The 22,827-nt window shown below is 45.4% G+C and overlaps 1 protein-coding gene across 1 annotated transcript in view; it reads right to left on the reverse strand.

The window, feature by feature from the left end:
- Positions 1–6,169: 6,169 nt before the first annotated feature.
- CACNA2D4 (calcium voltage-gated channel auxiliary subunit alpha2delta 4) overlaps positions 6,170–22,827 on the reverse strand; it is a 163,665-nt gene continuing 147,007 nt past the window's right edge. Inside the window, exons 33-40 of the mRNA XM_050936309.1 lie at positions 22,684–22,759; positions 21,006–21,058; positions 18,938–18,993; positions 17,646–17,666; positions 16,355–16,472; positions 10,981–11,093; positions 9,072–9,154; positions 6,170–7,977 (exon numbers count right to left, since the gene is read on the reverse strand). Coding sequence (XP_050792266.1) covers positions 7,882–7,977; positions 9,072–9,154; positions 10,981–11,093; positions 16,355–16,472; positions 17,646–17,666; positions 18,938–18,993; positions 21,006–21,058; positions 22,684–22,759 — 616 coding nt within the window. The 3' untranslated portion in view covers positions 6,170–7,881. The remainder of the gene's footprint in view (positions 7,978–9,071; positions 9,155–10,980; positions 11,094–16,354; positions 16,473–17,645; positions 17,667–18,937; positions 18,994–21,005; positions 21,059–22,683; positions 22,760–22,827) is intronic.

Consider the following 22,827-nt stretch of genomic DNA (forward strand, 5'->3'; position numbering starts at 1 on the left):
CTCACCTGGAGTAAGTCTTAATACTTTAATTGTGGCCTTCACCCACTGATCTACTGATGGACCTTGAGTTTGACACCATAGGGATCAAGCTTGTCACCCATGCCTCTATGCCATGAACGAAATTTAAATTTGGTGTATGTTGTATGATGGAAACACTGCCTTACTTCTAAACCTTCTTAGATACTATTTGCATTGTAGGTCCTGACTTGTGTCAAATTGTTTTATAAGAAGTTTTTTGTCTAGCTCTCAACAGCTGGGCAAATCCTATTTAAAACTGTTTTATAAACTGGATCAGCAAACCATAAGCTTGTTTGTGATTCCAGGACAACGGATGTCTCCAGAGGTTAAAAATGCTTTGGCAATTACTTACAAAGTTAAATGGCTCCATTATCAAAAAGTAGGGTAGACGCTTGCTCCAACAGTGTTCTGTACACTTCCTTTATTGTGTATCCTGTCTGCGCTAGCAGGAGAACAGTTTTAAATGCTGGCTGAGTAATTGTGGGCTAAGGGGACCTGTTGGCATCATTGCCATCAATGAGTCACTTTCCTATTGTCAAGCATCCCTTTCTAGGATAGACAATATCTGCACTAAATGTCTAGAGAAGCCTGTTTTGAAGTACTGCCCCAAGAGTCACCTGGATCTGACTGCTTTGGATTAGAAAATAAAGCTTTGGTCAGTGCTTTCTACTCTCAGAAGAACTTGGTACATGGATTATGACGGTGGGTCAGAATGTGGTTTGGACTGTCACTAGTGTTAACTCTTACTGCTTCACACAACGCAGTTAACCTGGGGAACTTGTTTCTGGGGAATACTGTGAAGGCCACAAGTGCAACTAGGTTCAAAAAAAGATGGTCAGGGATGCAAACCCAAGCTCCGGGTGTCTCTAAACTGCCAGAAATTGGGACTTGACAACGGGATGGATGACTCGGTAATTGCCCTGCTCTGTTCGTTCTCCCTGAAGAATCTAGCAGCAGTCACTGTTGGAAGACAGGAGACTTAGCTAGATGGACAATCGGTCTGACCTAGTATGGCCGTTCTTATGTTACATTCCAAAGGGCAGGGGGATGAGTATATTTCAGTCTTCCTGGGCAAGATTGCCTTTCCTTACCCTGTCCCTCTTCTCAGGCAGCTGCTGGACTGGGAATGAAACGAGCCTTTGTGCTGACATGGAGCCCAGCCGACCCTCTAGTAGTGTTACAGCTCCTTATTGTACATAGGGGAGCAGAAAAGAACACTGCAGTAGCACTGAGTGAAAACTAATACTGAACAAATGTGTGTTGTAGCATTTAACTGGGATGGTTTTGCTGTGTATAGTTCCTAACATAAATGGCATACTGACTAGTGGGACCTCTAGGGCTACCATAATAATACAATAAATGACGAAAGGAAATCGGGTCTAAGGCTTCCTCTGGGGGGAAAAAAATGTAACTCGACTTCTAAATCAGTGAGGTGGTTACCTGCTGGAGGGTTGGCAGCAGGGCATGGAGCTGGTGGGAAGCAAGGATATCGGAAGCTCTTGTGAACAGTGAATGTTAGCAGCTGTTTTGATATTCCTGGAGCCACACTCTATTAACACTAAAAATTGGTCAACTCAGTACAAATTGGACATTCAGTGGTGCTGCCAAAATAGCTTCATGCAACAAAATACAAAAGTTAAATACCAACACTTGTCTTGTACCTCTTTCTATTAAATAAGTTTCACATGAGACCACCAACTTTCCCAAGTGCACAAAATACCAACAGGCACTGCTATTAGCAAAGCACCTTACCTGGGTATGCTCAGAGGAGCTTTTATAGCCCCCATTATATGCTAGATGGGCATATGGTTGAACCAGAGACTGAGACAACTGCCTCCACCTTAATCTTCTGGGGTGGGGTGGGGAGGGAGGAAACAAAAAAATATTCCCTTATGAGTGACCCGCCTTTTGGAATCGTGAGGTTTCCCACCAGCTCAACACTGATCAGTTATTATTTCCCGAGTGTCCATGGTACACTAGGCTTTTGCCTAACGGAAGAAGGCTTGGTTCCTGCTCCACAAAGGCTGCATGCTTAAAGTCAAACAGCTGCAACTCAGCTGAAAGGCTTCTGATTTTGTTTTCAGGAGCTGAAAGGCTTCTGATTTTTGTTTTCAGGATAATATCCCAAACACGTTACTGCAACCACCTAATGCTGCAAGGTAAGTCCAAGGCTAACTGTCCTAATTCTCAGTTTCTTCCCCCATAACCTATTTCCTAGTTAGAGCTAAGGAGCCGTCCTTGCCATGTTGTACTTGAGGGTTTAGTAATTCAGGTGAAAGATCTGCCGCAGGCAGAGCAATGTGAGCTAAGATTCTGCATCATGTTTAAGTGGTACAATATAAAGCAGGTCTTTTAGGCCTGGTCTACACCTGGGGGATCAATCTAAGTTTTATGCAAGTTCAGCTATGTGAATAATGTAGCTGAAGTCAGTGTACTTAGAGCTACTTCCTGCAGTGTCTTCACTGTGGTAGGTCGACTGCTGATGCTCTCCTGTAGACTCCACCTACGCTTCTCGCTCCAGTGGAATACTGGAGTCGACGGGAGAGCGCTCGGCGGTCGACTTACCGCGTCAAATCGACCCCCACTGGATCGATTTGCTCAAGAGGTAAGTGTATACATGCCCTTATATTGGCTGCAGCCATTGTACTAGGTAGTAGGATAACTTTATCTTGTAGCATGGTATTTCTCAAATTTGCAAACCCACATCAAATGCACTTCTGAATTTTAACCAAAATGCATGCTTCCTCCCACCTTTCAACTCGGGATTGTGGCAGGGGGAGATAGAATTAAATGCCTTCAGAGCTATATTGTTGCTACTAATCAAGGCCTCAATGCTGCTACTGCTATGGGAAGGAAGTTAGGTCTTCGTAGCTGTGATCTCCCCAGACAGGTTCTATCAGTAGATGCTGCTTGAATCCAGCAGCATCTCTTATGAGGGCCACAACCACCACTTTCTGCTTCAGCAGACTTCTCATAAGGACTGCCACTGTCAGAATCCCATGCTTGCATTCTATGCAGCTGTGGGAATGAATAAATATGACTGATAAGCTTCTGCATGATGCATCCCTCAGCGTTGCTCCTTTCATCATCTCATTGGAAGGAGGTGGGTGGCAGATGTTCTCTGCTCCCACCCTGGAACATGTCATTTGGCTGTTTACAGAATTGTCACTGTGCACCTTTGAGAAACTCTAGGGGCATATAGACCCTTCTTCCTGGGAGAACCTCCACTGTAGTTTGTTTTGGAGGTTGTGCCACAATCTCACACGATTGAGCAGATTTACTAGTCCAGCCCAGAGCAGTGTTACGCATTGTGAGGGCAAACAGACATGGACATCATGTGTTGCTGTGTGAATGTTTGTTTTCTTCCTGGGTGCACTCAAATGAGTGAACATCTCAGCTCTGAAACCAAGCAAGAAATGTGCTGTGTCTGAAGTAGAGGAAACCATTATCCATAGGTTCAGGGTGTGTCTATGTGCTGAGTTGCAGTGGTTTTAGCTAAAGGTATGATTATAAACCAATTTTAGTTAAACTGGTGGGAAGGGCTGTTTGGGCACTCTTATTTTGGTTTAAACCAGTTTGTTAGTTTGACTTAAATTGATTATGAATATAGGTTGAAGCTAAACTGAACTAAATGCCATATGAGTTTGCACCTGTTTAAACTGGTGGGTTTGTGTGTAGACAAGACCTCAGTGCTGGAGATGCTTCAATTAACTCTGCATCTTCTCCAACCTCAAACCCCTCCCTCATAGCAAGAATTTCATTGATCTAGGCAAGTCACTCCTATGCTACTTATTTTGTATGTCAAACTGCTGTTTGTATGGTAACTGGCGCGCGCGCACACACACACACACACACACACACACACACACACACACACACACACACACACACACACACACACACACACACACACACACACACACACACACACACACGCTCTCAAGATACTGGACTTGCAGTGCTAAATCAAACCATCTGGCTGCTGTGGATTCAAAATCCAAATGAGTTAGCTGAGTGCTACTGGGAGTTAAAACTCCAGATCTGGGTCTTAGGTTCCAGGAATAGAATCTGCTCTGAAATATACATAGCACCTTTTAGAGTTGAGTAAAGTAAATAAAGGTCAGTCCTTCATCCTGCAATTTCTTCTGGAATAGTTAACTGAGTTTGCATTTGTCATGTATTCCCCATCTAGAACCAACCCTCTCAGCTGTGCCCTTTATTCCTCTGATTCACCTGAGAGAAACAGGCTCTTTTGTGCTTCTAGCTACAATACAATTACAACAAAGTAGAGCTGAGCGGGAATTTTTGTCCAAGACAGTTTTTCATTAGAAAATGAAGACTTGTCAAACCGAAAACCTTTCCTTCAAACTTGGTGAAACTTTCATAGGGAAGCCGCCTTGGGTCATGATGGAATGAGAGAGGGCATTATAAGCTGCCCCTTCCACCCCAAATTTTGCCCCCTCTATAAAGAAAAAACTCAGATCCACAGCCCCATGTGCATGTGCACAGGTGTACAAACATACATTTTTGCCTCTGTCCTAAACAAAGAGGAAAAAATTACAGCTGTGCTTCATCATGCCATGCTACAGTGGCAGCATAATGCCACTCAGCTGGAGCTGAACAATGGCTTCTTTCACAGCTGCTAGTTTTCCTTCTGCAGTCACGATCTTTTTTTTATTTTTGCCTGGGCTGCCAAGTGTGTGGGGCTGAGGAAGATGGCAGTAGGAGCAGCTGCTTTTCCTGGGCATTTTTCCTTAACTTCAGGACCGCGTGAGAGCTGATATTCCTGTCAAACAAGCAAGCAACCAGAGCTTGGGAGCACAGTAAATCCCACTGTCACAGACAGGGAAAGCTGTAGGTGTGTTTGGAGAACCTTTTGACAGTCAAAAAGCACCTTTCACCCTTCTAAGGATTAAAAATACCAGGAGCATCAGACAGTGCTCCATTAGGCCACTAGTCAAGGGAATGCAAAGGTCTGCTTTCAAGGGGAACCAGCCTTTAATCATAAACAGGCCTGTACAGTGACGACTGCTTCAGGGAGCACAAAAGGCTGACTGACTTCTGCACTCATTTGGTCCCAGGTCACATCAGCATATCACTGGGAAGAAAGGGCCACACTTTATCTACTTACTTGGATCCATATTTCTCTTCATTTTCTCTTTGTAAGTGTTTCTAGAGAAATTTGACAGCAGCCTTCATGGTACTCTGTTGGCTAAACTCTAGTTTTGCCCTACACCTCTCCGGTCTGTGCATCTGTCTCTCTTTCTCCCTGATTTGACAGCAGGGCTCTGGGAAGCATAGACCCTGCTGGGACTGGCTTTGCATAAGACCCTGTTAGTTCAGGCTTTTTGAGAGTGCATGTGTAGTATTCTGTGAGGCTGCACATGGTGCCTCATGCAGGCTAGCTTGCATCCCTTGGCTTGCTCCCCCACAGTAAGCCAGGCTGTCACAGCATTAACAGTGGGTCTATAAATCATGTTCCTTTCCCTGTGGGCAGCAGAGTCCTAGACAAAGGAGCATCCAGCACAGGCCAAATGGTGCTGCAGGTTAGTAATTGAAACCCCAGAGGCCTCCTCCATCAGTCAGAGCAGCAGAGTTTATGGGGGAGAGGAGGAGGGAATGCTTGTGAAATATTTATAACTGCACCATAGCAAAATGCAGTGTCATTAGATTAAAACTCTAAAGGAGCTTTCTGCAGGGGAAGCAGATGGACCTGGCCAGAGAGGGGGCAGGTGAATGAGCTCACCTCCCCTCCCATGCCAGGGCAGGCTGGAGGTCTTTGTTGCAAGGGAAGCAGCTGGAGCTGCCCACAGAGTCTGGCAATAGTGGCAGGAGAGGCCAGGAGGCCTCTGTCCCCATATCTCCCATGCCGCTGCCCCATCCCCCCCAAACCAAACCTCATGATGGTTCCTTTGGACACCGGCAGCTCCTGCCTGGCGAGCATTTTTCTTTTTCTATCATTCCTTCATGCTCAGTCCAAGTTCTACAATAGGGAAGTCTGGCTCTTTTTAAAAGGGGGCGGGGCTGGCTCAGGCACAGATGGTGCAAGAGAGACAGAAAATAATGGGGAGCCGTGGGAAGTGGGAACAAATGGTAGAACTAACAATGCTCATTGCTGAACTATGCTTTAATCATTCTGCTTCATTATTGTTTTATTATTCATGTCTTATTTGTATTATGGCAGCACTCAGAGGACCCAACAGAGCATGGCCCTTTGGCCCAATTGAGAGTACTGCATGCTGGGAGATGTAGTTTCAACATCTGTATTACTAATTAAGGCAGCTGCCATCTGCTCCATTTTAAGCAAATCAGGCCCAACCCTTGAGCTCCTGGCAAGCTGCTAATGCACTGTAGGGGTTGCATGACTCAGTTGCCCCCAGGCCATAGACTCTGCAGTGGCTGTAATCACCACCAGTGGATTAGGGTTGCTTGGAGTTACAAGGCTGAGATCAGTCCCAAGTATAACATAATACACCTTTAAAATATGCCACATTTGTTTTTAAAGAGACAATGGCAAGCACTTTATTTAAAAAAAAAAATCTTGTTCCCTCTTCCCTGGTCATTGTTCGTCATGCCTGAAAACATGTGCCTGGCAGCTGGGAACAACCAGAATCATGAGTGGGGGACTGCCACTGTCTCCAGCCCAGCCTGAGGCTTCAGCAATTGATTAGGACAGCATAGATCTGAAGTTGGTGCTTGGTTCTTAGCTGCTTCTGCAGAGAAAGCAGATGGCAGCACAAACCCCACTTCTTATTTTTTCCTTTCTTCTTTTTGTAAGTAGGTCCTATGTCTGGAGGGGCTGTTTCGTTTTGTTTTTAATACAGGTGCCTTTCCCTTTTGTATGCAGGCTTGTTAGACTTTCCAGGATGCTCAATCACGTTTTAAGAGAAGTCAGTTCTGGGGACCAAAGCTCTATGGCAGTTTCTGTTGAAATAAGTATAACTAGCCAAGCTGTGCTACTTCCTCTGCTTGGGTCTCCTTTTAAGTCAGTGTAATCCCCATTATGAATTGTATAACACTGATGTGGGGAATCTGGTCTCTAGGAACTGCCCTGTGTTGGGGAACCGCCTCCTTGTGCGGAGCCTCACTGAGGTATTTTTCCTTTACTGCTGCCCTGCCCTGCCCTGCAGTTTATGCCTAACTCCGGTCATCACTGGCTTCCCCCTGTGCCCCGTAACCACTAGGAATCCAAGGTGCTGAAAATCCTTGAGCCCGGTGAGCAACATGTTCAGTAAATAAAATTTCATAGCTAAACCCTAGCTGTTCCTGAAGGGCAATGTGTGCCCAGTTCAAACCATCCTACGCAGTAAATCAGCCTGGTGTGGCACAGCAAGGCAGATTATATTATGGAGAGCTCTGCTATATAGTGGATAGCACTAGTGAAATCCCCACTGCATCTGCATGGACTCCATCACTAGCATGGATGGGGGCAGAACTAGTCACAGGAAGATGGCATCGGATATTCCTGGAGCCTTCACATTCCCTCATGAGCGCAGCTGATCTGTCAGGTAATGTCCCCAGAGCTGGGAATATCCAATCCAGTATTTATTGCATAGACAGTTAATCCCATTTGATCCATAGCCATGGTGGCCAGGACTCAAGCTGCAAGTTCTTCCGGAAGAAACAGCTTCTTTGTAAACACAAAACTGAACTATAAGCCTTTTGTCCGAGAGACAGGCCAATATGTGAGGGGTATCTAATGCCTTGTCCCCACAAGTCCACAGGGAGTCATAGTGCCTACATCATGGGCTCCTCCCCTCCTACAGCTCCAACTCTCTGGCTCTAAGAATGTCCCCGGGAAGTAGTGGACTCCCTTGTATTATGCACCATTTCTTCAAACTGTAAGGATCGTGGTAGACTCTGTCATCGCAGGAGGAGAGCAAAGGTCACTAGTGCTAGGAGGAGTAATGTCAGCGAGGCTGAGATCTCAGCAGCTCCACCGCAGTCCTGAGCATTCTCCTGAGAACAAATGAGAAGGAGGCAAAAGATCAGCAAATCTATTTCTAGGGTCACAAGAGGGCAAGTAAAATGATTCATCCCACTGACAGGATGCCCAGGGGCTCATGGAACATAGGGGGTGGAGGCTGCAGCCAGCGCAATGACAGAGGCAGTGAATACTGTGAGACAATATTGCTCTGAGCAGAGAGGAAGGGACAGGTCAAGAGTAAGGGTCTCATGCCTTCAGGCTCGGAGACCCTCCAAGCGCATGTCACCCATTCATGTAGACAGCTGGAAAACCAACCGTCCTAAAACCTCTGTCTTAAGAGTTCTTGAAGACCCATGCAGTAGTACCAGAAATTGCTCCCTCAGCCTCTGAGTGCTGTAGGATCCACACCCCATGGCATTGGTGCTGGGATTCAGGGCCCCAAAGCCTGCATGGACTTACCTCCTGTGCTGCCCCTCTGCAGCCTTTGGCATGCAACCTGCTCCAGTTTATAGGCTTTGAGGGATTCATGCACAGCCGTTTCCTAGTGCAAGGATCTGCACTTCCTGCCTTTAGGGGCAGTAGGCTGAGGCAGCAAAATCTCTTGGGTCCATGGCTGGCTGCATATGTACAGGATTTGCCATTTGCTAAAACACGTGTGGTGTAGGGGACTAGGATCTTATGGTCTAAAAAGAGAGGCTTCTGCCAGCAGGGTTGCCAGGTGTCCATTTTTTGACTGGAACACCTGGTTGAAAGGGGACCCTGGCGGCTCCGGTAAGCACTGCTGACTGGGCTGCTAAAAGTCTGGTTGGCGCAGGGCTGGCGGGCTCCCTATCTGGCTTCATGCAGCTCCCTAGAAGCAGCCGGCATGTCCCTCCAGCTCCTAGGCATGGGGTGGCCAGGGAGGCTCCACGTGCTTCCCACACCCTGACTGCTGCCTCCACAGCTCCCATTGGCTGGGAACCGCAGGGGGGGCAGTTTTGTGTTTTTGAAAAGGTGATCACCCTAATTAAGTGGGAAAACCACTATAGGATCATCACAAGCTCTTGGGCATTTCAGTAAGTGTAGTGGTGTGAATGAGACCGAACACCCCCAGCCCCAGCTGCGTAGCCCATGGTCCCTACTGTACCTCCGGGTGGAATGCGTGGCAGGTATCTGGCCGCCGTCTCAGTTTCTGGGAGCGCATCCTGTCGCACTTCACCGAAGCATTATGTGTATTGCCATTAAGATCAACAGTAGCATTTAGATAGGGACAAAAGCAGCACAGACAAAAGACTGTGAGGTCTCTCACACAGCCTAGCGAGACTGACTGAATCTTAGAGCTGTGTCCAAGGGCCCTAGGAATTCAGATGGAGGGAGGATAAGAGGGGACAGAGGCAAACTCACAACGAGGGAGGACGAGTCTCCAAGGCTGTAAAAAGAAATAAGCTGTGGTATGGAAGCAAAAGATTATGAAAAGAAAGCACAAGCTGGCCCTGTGCCAGGGAGGGAGCGTACAGAAGAGAGGCTGGGGAGAAGGTGGAAATGCTTAGCTGCTTTATTTCATGGTGACGGGATAATAGAGACAGAAAACTTAATGTGACCATAGTTAATGAGGAAAGGGCATGATCCTGCAGGACTGACTTAAAGAAACAACTGCTGTAGGCGACTTACCTGAACTCAGAATAACTGGGCCACTGTTCTCAGACATCTGTTCTACCATCACCATCATGTCTGTCTCTTTCCTCCCCCTATTATCCCAACCCCTCTACCATGGCTATTCTTTAATATCATAAATCATGCCAACTAGTCATTGCTTTTCCTATTAACTGTATTTGAGCCTGCTGAGGGAGCTAGCGGGTGATACCAGGCACAGAGTTAACTGGTCAGTATGGAAGTGTCTGACATGTAGCTTCTATGCCCTTCCCAATTGCCAGCCCCTGGGAGTGCTGGAGAAGTCATGTTTCCATTCGCTTAGGTTCCCAGTGATCCTTGTTCAGAATTTTTGTATATTCTGTAGTGGAAGGCAGCAGGATAATTTTGTGGTTAAGGCATTGCCTTGTGTGCAAGGTGATAAAGTTTTGACTCCTGCCTCAACCACAGGCTTCCTATGTGAGCGTGGGCAAGTCACGGTGTTTTTGTCCCTCAATTTTCCCATCTGTAAAGTGCGGCTAACAATACTTCCCTGCCTCTCAGAGGTGCTGGGGCATTTAGTTTCTTTGTGTTTGTGAGCCATTTTGAGATTATCTGCTAGTGCTCTACAAAAACAAAGCATTACAGCTGTTCTCCCTGTGTTGTTTCAGAAGTCCCCAGATTAGGTTTTCTAGTGTATTTAAATAAGCTGCTGACCCTAGAACGACTGGTGCATCAGTGAGTGCGTTCCCTGGAATCCCAGCGTAGTCTGCAAAATGCCCTCCCTCTGTAGCTTATAGAAATCGGTAATGGCCAACTGAGGCCAGTTCACAAGGGGAGAGATGGGTCCAGCTTCCACTTGTGGGTAAGTAACTGGCTATTTATAAGGGGCAGTAACAGAACAGGAAGGACTATTGTATATTTAACAAGTTACAGCTCAGTCATGAGTCCTCATGTGTACCTGTGCTGGGGAGTGAGGGGGAGTGAGGATCCGTGTACACCCCTGCTTGGGCTACTGCACAGGGCTGGAGTCCACACTGGGCTGCTGCTCCCTTCCCCTGCAGGTATGTGGGGCAGGGAGTGAGCATAGATATCTACACAGTGAATGGTTGGCACAGCACTTTGCTCATCACAATGGAGGTCACTTTTCAACACCAGGCTCTAAATGGGGTTAGAGTTCTTGTGTTAATTTCCAGCCACCCCTCTAACCTGCCTGCTCTATCTCTCTGCTCCCTCCACCATGCCTATCTGTTGTATCCACACTTGCATCCTGCTGCATCACAAGTGGAGCTATACCTCCCTGCTCTCTCCTCCCCCAGGCTAATTGCTACAGGAACAGATTCTCCACCCCCAGACTAATTGTTGCAGTGGGAGAACAGCAGAAAGGGCTGCAGAGTCTAACACACGCTGTGATAGAAGGAGGATATATTTGACTTCTTTTGCTTCCAGGAGGACAGGTGGGAAGATGCTGCAGTCACAGGCAGCATCTGTAACCAGGAGCAGGAGGTTACTGTTGGCAATCTGCTGTGCTACAAACATCCTGTAGGAGGGAGAGAGAGAAAGCATATCCCCCACCCACCCCAAAGCAGGTGGTTAGAATAGCGTATCGGGAAATTGCAGCACCTGGTAATGGCCATGGGCAAGGAATACAAGTAGAAGAGAGAATGGGAAAGAGATGGCAGGAGGGAAAGGGAAGGGAGAGGAACAGTGAACAGAGAGAATGTGGGGGAAGGAGAGGTGATGTTCAGTTGACGAAATTATTAAGGTACCTTTTTATCTTCAGATAATGCCAAACTCATTTGACTTTTGAAAAATCCAAATGAGGCAAATACACGCACGTTTGTGTGTGTTTATATATTGTCCTATAAAGGTAAGAATTTGCTTAGGTTGGAGAAACTTGGTTGAGAAAAATAGAGTGATACAAAACAGCACATTCATGTAACGTGGTTGCGTGATGCTTGCTGTCTCTTTGCATTTGCTGAGTTTTGTGCCATTGAAAAATGCATTTTTGGTGCTCTGAATCTATTTATGAGTTTGGGTCAAATTTGACATACAGCTTTGGTTGAGAAACTGAAGTTCCCCCCTCCCCCCAAATATTCAGCATGTTTTATTTCAAATGTTTGTTTTGAACATTTGGAAATGTTTTTTTGCCTTTTTGTTTCATAAAATTTCAGATTCAGATTTTCCAATATCTTTATTTAAAAACCACTCCCAAACATGGGGAGATGTAATAAACACCCAAAATGGGCCACATAAAATAGAAAAACTGGTCAATTTGAAATCAAATTTTTCAAAAATATTTTGTTTGATTTGAAACAAACTTTTAATTTTTTTTCAAGTTTTGAGAAATATTTTTGTAAATGGTTTTGATTTGAATCCAGACAGATTTTTCAGTTCAGTCCTCAAACCAATCCCCCCCGCCATTCTTCTCTCAGCTCTGGTGATGCCCACAAAAGCACTCTCTCTCTAAAAAGTCAGTTGAAACAAGTGTGAACTGCAGTGCTCTGCTGCCCTCTGCTGGGAGTTTGAGGGGACCGGATATTCTGTAATCTGCAAACGTTGAATGGAAGAAGATGCTGTGCAGCATTGTGTAGTGATGATGGCAAAATAAGAGTGTGCATTTTTTTCATCCTCGTATGCAAGTTCCCCACAGACCAGGACACGCCAACTCAAAGTGGCACCAGACCCTGCCAGAACAACATGTAAAACCTGCAGATCTATCTCCACTGCTACAAAGATCAACACCACAAGCAACACACCTTTCAAGATCCATAGATCCTACACATGCCTATCACAACATGTGGGTGAAACCAGACAATCACTACACTCTTGACTGAATTCACTCAGGAAAATAAGACAAAAACACCCTATCACCTGTGGGTGAATGCTTTTCACAGAGCGATCACTCTAAATCCGCATCCTCAAAGGAAACCTGCACGCTTTCAAACGCCAAGCCTGGGAGCTTAAATTCATAACTCTGTTAGACATTAAAAATCATGGAGTGATCAGAGACACTGGATTTATTACAATCATCTGTAATTATCTAACCCCCTCTTTTGCTCTTATGACTGCAGAGGTATGAATGGGCCACTCTGCCTTGAATGGTCCCTTATAATATGTGCTAACTACTTATGCTAAACAATCTTTTCCACCTTGCATTGTGCTATGATGCTCTCAGTAAGTTTCCCAGCCCTGAAGAAGAGCTCTGCGTGGCTCAAAAGCTTGTCTCTCTCAGCAACAGAAGTTGGGCCAATAAAAGATATTACCTCACCCACCTTGCAGCTTCTGTGGGCAGCCTCTAATATATGTATAGGTGGCTGGCAGTGTACTCATGGGTGAGTGTAAGGGAGAATCAGAATGCAGTGCCCACTCTACTTTATGCTCCTGTGCAGGCTACCTGGCCCTGGGGTCCAGAAAGCTCACACTCCACACTTGCCTCTCCCACCCTCCGTAGAGCTGTGCTGGGGATGGTAGCTTGATTTGTTACTGGTAGGAGGAAGCAAGAGGTGGGAGAGGAAATTGTGACCTATTCTCGATTCCTACTGGCAAACTCACAATTTAGCTCTAAATGTTCATTCTAATAAACATAGCTCCACTCTAGCTCCATATGTATTTCCCAGTCTGCACAATTCAGAGGTTCATAGACTGCAAGGGACTATTAGACCATCTAACTTGCCCCTCCTATATATCACAACCCTTTAAACTTCACCCAGAAACCCCTGTATTGAGCCCAGTAACTGAGGGTGTGTTTGGCTAACGCACATCTTCCAGAAAGGCAACCAGTCTTGCTATGAGGACATCAAGAGCTGGAGAATCCATTCACTTCTCTTGGTGGCTTATTCCAAGAGCTAATCGGCCTCACTGTCAAAAATACGTGTCTTATTTCTAATCTGAATTTGTCTGGCCTCATCTTCCATTCATTGGTTAATCTTATTATGCCCTTCTCCACTAAAGAACCCTGTAATTAGTACCCAGTGTTTTCTCCCCATAAAGGTTCTTATGCTCAGTAATCAAATCACATCTCACTCTTCTTTTTGAGACTCTAAACAGATGGAGCTCTTACAGCACTCACTGTAAGGCATTTTCTCCAGCCTCTGAATAACTTTGGTGGCTTGTTTCTGCATCTTCTCAAACTGTGCAACCTACTTTTCAAAGGACACCAGACCTGTACACAGTATTTTAGTATCAGTCTGACCGATGCAGTGTACCAAGGTGTAAATCACCTCTTTACTCCTACTCGCTACTCCTCTGTTTGTATATCCAAGGATCACATTAGCCCTTTTCCCCACAGGATTGTATTGGGAGCTCCCCTTGAGTTGCTTGTCCACTGTGATCCCCTGTTTTTTCAGTCTCTGCTTTCTAGCATATAGCCCAGTCTGTCGTCGTGGCCTGCCTGCCTTATGTCATAAACAGATAGCTAAGGGTTAATGTCTCTTTCACCTATAAAGGGTTAACAAACAGTGACCTGCAAACACCTGACCAGAGGACCAATCAGGAGACAAAATACTTTCAAATCTCGTGGAGGGAAGCCTTTGTTTGTGGGTTTTGGGTTTGGCTTTGTTCTTTCTGGGTCCTGGACGGGACTAGAGGTGCAACCAGGTTTCTGCCAATCTCCCTGCTACAGTCTCTTATCTATTCAGAATTGTAAGTAAGAAAAGGTGGTCATAGTCTTTTAATTTGTGTTTTTTTTCATTTGCATATGTGTACTTGCTGGAAATAGCTTAAATTGTGTTTCTGCTGGAGAAAGTTTTTCTATTGTTTATAAGTTAAAAGACCCTGTAACTTTTTACCATCTAAAGTGCAGAGATAAACCTTTTACTTTTTTCTTTCTTTTTTATTAAAAGTTTTGCTTTTAAGACCTGTGTGATTTTTTTCTCCTAGTTAAGGTTCAAGGGAATTGGCGTGGAGAAGGGAAGGATAAATTTTCTCTTTGTGTTAGATTCACGCAGCTTGAATCTGTAGTGCCTCTGGGTGAGGGGGAAGGTAACACTCCTCTTGGTGTGGTGATTCAAGAAGTTGAATCAGGTGATCTCCTAGTATTCCCAGGGTGGGAAGGAGCTGGGAGGAAAAAGGGAGGGGGAAGGGAATGGTTTATTTCTTGTTGTTGTGAGACTCAAGGAATTTGGGTCTTGGGACCCCCAGGGAAGGTTTTTGGGGGAGACCAGAGTCTATCAGGCGCTCTACTCTAAGTCCTGATTGGTGGCAGCCTATCAATCTAAGCTGGTAATTAAGCTTAGGGGAATTCATGCTAGTACCCATATTTTGGATGCTAAGGTCCAGATTTGGGAATTTATACTTGACACGTTGGCCCTAGATAGACAACTTTGCATTTGTCTGTATTAAAAAGCCTTTTGTTTGAATGGGCCCAGGTTACCAAGTGGTCTAGGTGGCTCTGCATGACTGCACTGTCTTATCATGATTTGCCAGTGTGTGTCACCTGCAAGTTTTATTAGCAGTGATTTTATATTTCTTTCCAGATCATTGACAAAAATGGTGAATAGCACTGATCCCTGTGGAACCTTACTAGAAACACCACTCTCCCCCTTTCTTTGAAGATTTCCCATTGACAATTACTTTTTGAGATCTGTCAGTTAGCCAGTTCTTCATTTAATGTGTTCTAGCGATACTGTGTAGTGCTAATTATTAAATCAAAGTGTCATGTGGTACTAAGGCCACTGTCTTGCAAAAGTCTATTACATCTACACAGTGACAGTTATCAACCAAACTTGTAGTCTCCTCACAGAATGAAATCAGGTTTCAACCATGTTAACTAGCATTAATTATATACCTGTTTAATTCTTTATCAATTGAATCCGATGTCAGTTTTTCCATTGTTTTGCCTGGGACTGATATCAGGCTAACTGGTCTACAGTTACCCAGACATCTGTTTGATTCGTTGAGAGCCCACACTTGGGTTCTGTGAAAGATTAGATTTTGCAAAGCCTAAAATCAATAGTTTTAAAAAATGGATTTAAATATCTCCCTGCAGTAAGTGGGTGGCAAAGACTTCAGCATTAGGCTAGTGCATGGCAACCCGAAAGGCAAGCTGATTATAAATGAAAATGTGAAACTCACTAGCATAAAGCATAAAAATCTAATTTTAATCATTTTCAGCTTTAATAATGTAAGGGTTATTAAGAGCTGGTCACATTTTAGTTGTTGAAAAATGGCCTTATTCAAAATCAAACTTTTTTACAATTTTTTTTAATTTTCCATTTTTGATGAAATTGGAAAGCAAGAAATTTACCCACTTTTTGCCTTTTTTAGTTTATAATTTTTCCTTTATTTCTTCTCTTTTTCCTGCCCCCTTTTTTCTGGGGAAAAATGGAAGGGATGAATGAAAATAGGGAGAAAAAGGAAAACTGAAAACTATTGAAAATGAATGCTTTCTAAACAGAAAATGTTTGTAAAAATTTTCAATAAACAAAAAATTGTTCCTCTCTTTAATCTGTGGAATGAAAATGACTGATTTTTGTGTGTGCAATTTGCCCACTTCCCAACCAGCTCTTGGTATTAATAGGAGATTTTTTTTTTTTTTTTTATTTTAAAACCAGGGGTACTGACAGACCTCTCTGTCTACCTCTTCTGACATGCAGTGTGGCCAGGGAGCTCCACAGATCGTGTGAGGTGCTTTAGAAATGCTGGTGACAAACAGGCACACAGTATCAGGGGATTGTCCTCAAATATTGTCATTCTCTTTCAGTGATTTTCAGGTGGCATCAATGAGCTGGGATGAGCCAGAGGAAGGAGTGGAGGTCTATGGGTAAAGTCCTGAAATAAAAGGGGAGATTTATTTCTTACTTTTGGCAGTCTCCGCACTCTATCAGCCCGTTGGTCTCTCTGATGGTGTTCTCGTACACGAAGACCGGGTATTCTGTGTCACATGGCTGCAGCATATCGTGTTTCTTATGCTTGTGAGCTGTGATGGCAAAAAGAGATGAAGTCAGAAATGAGGATTGGGGAACGGAGAGACAGAGGGCTGGTTTACACTACCATGATAAATCGATCTAACTTACGCAACTTCAGTTACATGAATAACTATGCTGTGTCGATGGGAGAGCATCTCCCATTGACCTCCCTTACTCTTCTCATGGAGGTGGACTACACAGATTGATGGGAGAGGACTCATCTCTCACTTACTGGGAAGTGTAGATATGCCCAGAGAAATGGGCTGAAAGAAAGTGTGGACGATGCCCCCCGCCAAAAAAAGCAAAATCGCTGACAAAAATGAAGTGCAATGATACTTAAAGCCACCAGGTGGTGCGGGGAAACCAGTGTAGCAGGAGAAATGTTTGAAATATTACTCTATGGTTACATTGCGAAAGTAAACTAGGCCTTATCTCACACACTTTTGAATTGTACTCATATAGTTTAAGTGGTACAACTTATAGCAGTACCTTATATCAGTATAGCCATTCCCATAGCGAATAAGAATAAGCTATACCAGTATAAGGTACTTTTAGACTGATGCAACTGAGTCCCCAGTTGGGTGTGTGTGTGGGGGGTATATTGATTTAACTATTTTGGCATTATTATAGCTCTGTTAGTGAGGAGAAGTTAAGCCAAGATGTTGTGGAAGGAAAACCTACATTGCCTGTTACTATTTGGAGTACATAAGAGTGTAATTTATTTCATACGAAGGAGTGGGTTATCACTTGTTCATTTCCTGCATAGCTCCTGGAAAAAGAGACATTGATAGCTGGGTCTCCAAGTGCCCTACAAGGCCTAGTTAGTCAAAGGCCTCTTCATACTTGCTGATTTTATAAGTGGCCAAGGATCCATTTGTATTGTAGTAATAATTGGCTGGGCTTTGTCTGGTCAGCCAATCACTGAAGAGATGAGTATTTTCCCTTTTATTGACTTCTCAGAGACCTGGCCCATATCAGCAGCTCTATCACCATCCATTGGCAGGGCAAAGAATTAGTGTTAGGCGCCACTACCTGCATTACTCTGAAACCTCACTCAGGGCCGCTGGAGTTAAAAAACCAAAAGGATGGTTTGCTTGCCCCTTCCCATCTTAGGCTTCTGACTAAATGCTTTGTGAACCTCCCCTTTCCATTCCTAGGAAACTCAAATTGTTCAGTCTACTTACAATGATGGAAGACAGACTTGGCTATCCGAGTCACATAATGAAGATGGGGTCACATGACAGTCACAAGATGGCAGCATAGTGAATGTATGAAGTCACATGGGGAGGTCATGGATGAAGTGAAGGGAAAATGAAAGAAAGAGAAGGGAGTGATGATGAATAGTACAGGAATCAGACCCTCTTGTCCCCCTCTCCCCCCAAGAGCATGATTAAAACAAAACACATCCATTTAAAGTGACACATAGTTATGGACACACAGAACCAAACCTTTCACTCACTTGTATCTTCTAATAAGGGCACTCTCTCCTGCACGGACAGCAGGAATGGATTTGGTAATCTAACCTGTTTTTCTCTCTCTCTCTCCCCCTCTTCTGTGAACCTATGTGATCCTGAAGGAAATATGCCACTCTTCAGGAGGGCCATAGTATTTATCATACGTATTTTGCATGAAGTTCACGCTTGTTCAGAAAGCCTACACAAGTCCTATCACTTCAGAAGTCCTAGTTAATCCTTATTTTGAGGACTTAAGTGGGACTTAAATGGTGCTTATGTCTTGAGCTGACTCTGAACAGGATGAATTTCACCTTCTTAGCATAAGATCGAGCTCTCCAGAATACTGGGAAATGCAGAGCAACTGAAGGCCAAATACCAAAGTCAATGAGGATTTTGCTGTTGTCTTCAACAGAAGCAGGATTTACCTATGAATAACTGCTGAAGATTTCATATTACAATACAGCCTTCATACAGATCCTTCCAGCTCCTAATGAGGCACTGTGCTCAACTACTGTGCAATGTTCTGTTTTCATTGTCTTGACTGACAGATACCCTATAGAATGTAGTAGGAAATGACAAATTATAGGTTTTAAAAACCATCCTGTATCATTTAACAGAATTATATGTTGGCTATAGAATTCCATAGAACCTGAGGAGTCTTTTAACTGAATATGCATCACAGCTGACTTATATATTCAGTTGGTCCAATGTGGGGAAAACTTATCAGGGAACCAGGGGAGAAGAAACCATTCTACCACTTCCCATGATATTAAGCTGCTGTAAAGTCACTGTAGCCCCAGGCAGTGGGACACTGAGACAAGAACTTCATTCTGAATGCTTTTCAGCTTTGGAGCTTTCAGCAGGTCTTGAACATGGTGGTAATAGGACCCGGAGACTAAATTCCTAGTGCCAATATGCGAGTGTTGCCTTGGCACTGTGCAAAATTTCTCTGTGTAACTCCTTCCTCCAGTGGTGCTGTAACATTTGTGTGCTATGGTGCAGCTGTACTTCTGCATACTTACCATCTGCCAAGCTGTCTGAGTGCCAGAAGCCACAAATATTGAACTCCAAAAGAAATCTGGTAAAAGAGCAAGAAAGGACATTTTGCAGTAGTTCAGAAGGATACAGGTGTCACAGAGATGGCCCAGCGGACTGCCATGGCCTAAAGAGCCCAAGTCCTAAAATGTGCAATGTGAATTTTCTTGCAGCAGAAGCCCGAGACCTTTTTCACCCTTTCAGCACATCCCTTTGGCTCTCTGATTTGCTTTGTTCATGATAGAATGGCTTATTCCCAAAGAACATTGTAGGCAGGGCCGGCTTTAGGCTGATTCCCCCTGATTCCCCCGAATTGGGCCCCCGCCTAAGAGGGCCCTGCACCCTAAAGAAGAGCGCCTAACTTAGGCACCTTTTTAATTTTTACTCACACAGCGGCACTCCGGGTCTTCTTCGGTGGATCCTTCACTTGCTCTGGGTCTTGGGCGGCATTTCAGCGGCGGGTCCTTCAGTGCTGCAGCCCGCAGAAGACCCGGAGCGCCGCCGGGTGAGTCATCCCTGGCGGGGTCCCGCACTTCCTAAAGCCGGCCCTGAGTGTAGGCTGCCCTCCACTCAGTACATTCATTAGCTCTGTGGCCTTTGAGGCTGAGAAATGACTCAAGCATCTTGAGAACCAGCTGTGGAGTAAGTATTGATCAGTGTGACAGAAGTGGGTACTATGCAAACACAGTGACAGGGGCAGTGTGTGCCTGGTGAACTAATCTGTACTAAAGATGGGCTCAAGCCTTGGACTCTGGATCTTTTGCAAACTTCAAGGATGTTTAGGTTCAGTGCTTCAGTTTGGGCCCAATGTAAAAATTGATCGAAGTTGCAACATTTGGACCCAGATGTACATCTGAACTTCCTCTCAATCTGAGGGGAAGCTGACTCCAATGCTCCTGTTTAAACCTCTTTCTCTCCCTTCCCCCCTGTCCTCCTCAACACTGCACCATGTGCAGGAAACACAGCATGTCATTAGGATCCTTATTTGAACAGACTAGTTTCTTCTTTCTTTATCTCTTTTTTTTTTTTTCAACTGAAAAATTGTTCTCAACTGATCCTAGTCAAATCTGAAAAGGATGGTCGGTCTAGTGGTTAAAGGAACTGCATGGGGAGTTGGGAGCTCTAGGTTATATTTCTGGTTCTGCCACAGACTTTGCACTTTGATGACCCTGGGCAAATCACGTGATTACTCTGTACCTCTGCTTCCCAATCTGCAAAGTGGGAATATTAGTACTTCTGTATTTCACAGGGCTGTGGTGAGGTGCTCCAGTATTATGGTGATAATGCTACAGAAATGCCTATGCAGTAGAACAGTGTTTCTCAAACTGGGGTTGCCGCTTGTGTAGGGAAAGCCCCTGGTGGGCTGGGCCGGTTTGTTTACCTGCCCATTCCTCAGGTCCGACCAATTGCAGTTCCCACTGGCTGCTGTTTGCTGCTCCGGGCCAATGGAAGCTGCTGGGAGCGGTGCTGGCTGAGGGACATACTGGCCACAGCTTCCAGCAGCTCCCATTGGCCTGCAGTGGCGAACGGTGGCCAGTGGGAGCCGCGATCAGCCGGATCTGCTGATGGGGCAGATAAACAAACCAGCCTGGCCCGCCAGGGGCTTTCCCTACACAAGCGGTGACCCTAGTTTGAGAAGCACTGCAGTAGAACCTCAAAGTTACGAACACCAGAGTTATGAACTGACTAGTTCACCACACACCTCATTTGGAACCAGAATTATGCAATCAGGCAGCAACAGAGACCTAAAAAAAAAAAAAGCAAAGCAAACGAGGTACAGTTCTGTGTTAAATGTAAACTACTAAAAAAATAAAGGGAAAGCAGCATTTTTCTTCTGCATAGTAAAGTTTCAAAGCTGTATTAAGTCAATGTTCAGTTGTAAAGTTTTGAAAGAACAACCATAACGTTTTGTTCAGAGTTACACACAACCGCCATTCCTGAGATGTCTGTAACTCTGAGGTTCTACTGTAGTCATGTCTTAACAACGAGCCTGTGCATGTATTTGTCTTAGATCTCTCTCCCGTTGGTGTGATCCTCCCAAACTGTTGTACTCACGTGAGGAAATCACTTATCAGCCACTTCGCTGCAGCAAGAAAGGTATAAATGGGCTGGAGAAAAAGAAAAAAGAGAAATACTATAAAGTTCTGCTCACAGAAAAGACAGTCGTCCTGCAGGACTCGATATTTCATCTAGGTTCTCTCTATCAAGCAAACTCTTGGAGATGGGCTAAAATTTAAGCTCTTGGAATCAAGGGAAATTTGCAAAATGCATCAAAAGCCAGTGGAGTCTCCTTGCTACCAATAATATCTCCACACCTCCACTCGCATTGGGTCAGGGAGTTTATCCCAAATGGGCATGGGACTTTGAAGATGTCATTACTTGATGATTTTTCTCTGGTATGGATGACCTCTGATAGCACAGAGCAGGGAGGAAATAAACCTACTAAATGGGACAATGACAGTCTAGAATGCTGTTATCTGATGGAAAGTGGTACTTTGGGTACAAGCTGCGGCATTAGTAGCTTTGCACTGCAGTTAGTGTTGTCTGCTTTTGATAACACAGCATCTTAACCCCATATCCATCCAGCCTTTCTTTAAAGTGGATTGCCTAGTGCCCAATCTACCCAGGGCCGGTGCAACAATTTAGGCGACCTAGGTGGTCACCTAGAGCACTAGGATTTGGGGGGCGCCATTTTCTTGGGCAGTAACCACGGTGGCCAGATCTTCAGCCGCCCAGGTCGCCGCCAGCATTTAGGCGGAGGGAGCTGGGGCAGGGGGGCACGGGGAGGGCCGACTGCAGCAAGGGGGGGTGTGTGGCATGCACTGAAACTCCCCGCCCCAGCTCACCTCTGCTCTGCCTCCTCCCTGAGCACCCAATGGCTGCTTCACTTCTCCCACCTCCCTGGCTTGCGGCGCCGAAGCTGATTGGCACCGCAAGCCTGGGAGGCAGGAGAAGTGAAGCGGCCACAGCGTGCTTGGGGAGGAGGCGGAGCAGGGATGAGCTGTTTCACTTCTCCTGCCTCTGAGGCTTGCGGGACTAATCAGCTTAGGCGCCACAAGCCTGGGAGGCAGGGGAAGTGAAGCAGCCATGGTGTGCTCAGGTGCTCGTGCACGGAGCAGGGTGAGCTAGGGTGGGCAGGGGGGAGCTGCCGCAAGGGGGGGTGCCTCAGGACAGGGCGGGGAGCTGCTGTGTAGACGGGGGCACGTGTGCCTGAGGGCGTGGGGGGGCACAGGGTGGAAGTTTCACCTAGGGTGCGAAACATCCTTGCACCGGCCCTGAATCTACCTACCTTTTTAGCTAGTTCCTGGCCTACATGCTATTCTCAGAACATATAGCCTTGGTCCCTCTATTCCATGTCTTCATCTCTTCCATGGTAGTCTGAATGTCCCTTCCTAGAGGACTTTCTCCTGATGCTGACATTGCAATGCCTAGTCAATGCCTTCACTTTCATGTACAGATTGTAACCTAAGAAAAGCCTGGCACTGTACTGGTGACAGTTCATTGCATAGATTTCTGTGGTTCCCTATATGCTTGATAGGCATGATGGGACTGCATGTAAATGGCTGAAGGAAATGGAGTTGCATTGATCTATGTCAGGTTTGAATTTCCCATCACTGGAGAACAAACAACTCCTTATCTCTTAACAGGAATGTGTTCCAAGGCACTAGAGAAGTTCTGGACCAAACTACCGATGAGCATTCGTGCAATGGGCTGACTGTAGGGAGATACGTACACTGAGCAGGGGCTGGGCTCCACTGTGATGATGGTAGGGCATTTTGCACATGGCCTGATAGTCGTACATCGTCACCCTATAAAATCAAAGCAAAACAAGCAAACAGTCAAAAGCAAGAAGTGTGACCATCCATGAGATGGTCAA

The sequence above is a fragment of the Gopherus flavomarginatus genome, chromosome 1 (assembly GCF_025201925.1).
Source record: "Gopherus flavomarginatus isolate rGopFla2 chromosome 1, rGopFla2.mat.asm, whole genome shotgun sequence".
In the NCBI taxonomy this organism is placed as follows: domain Eukaryota; kingdom Metazoa; phylum Chordata; order Testudines; family Testudinidae; genus Gopherus; species Gopherus flavomarginatus.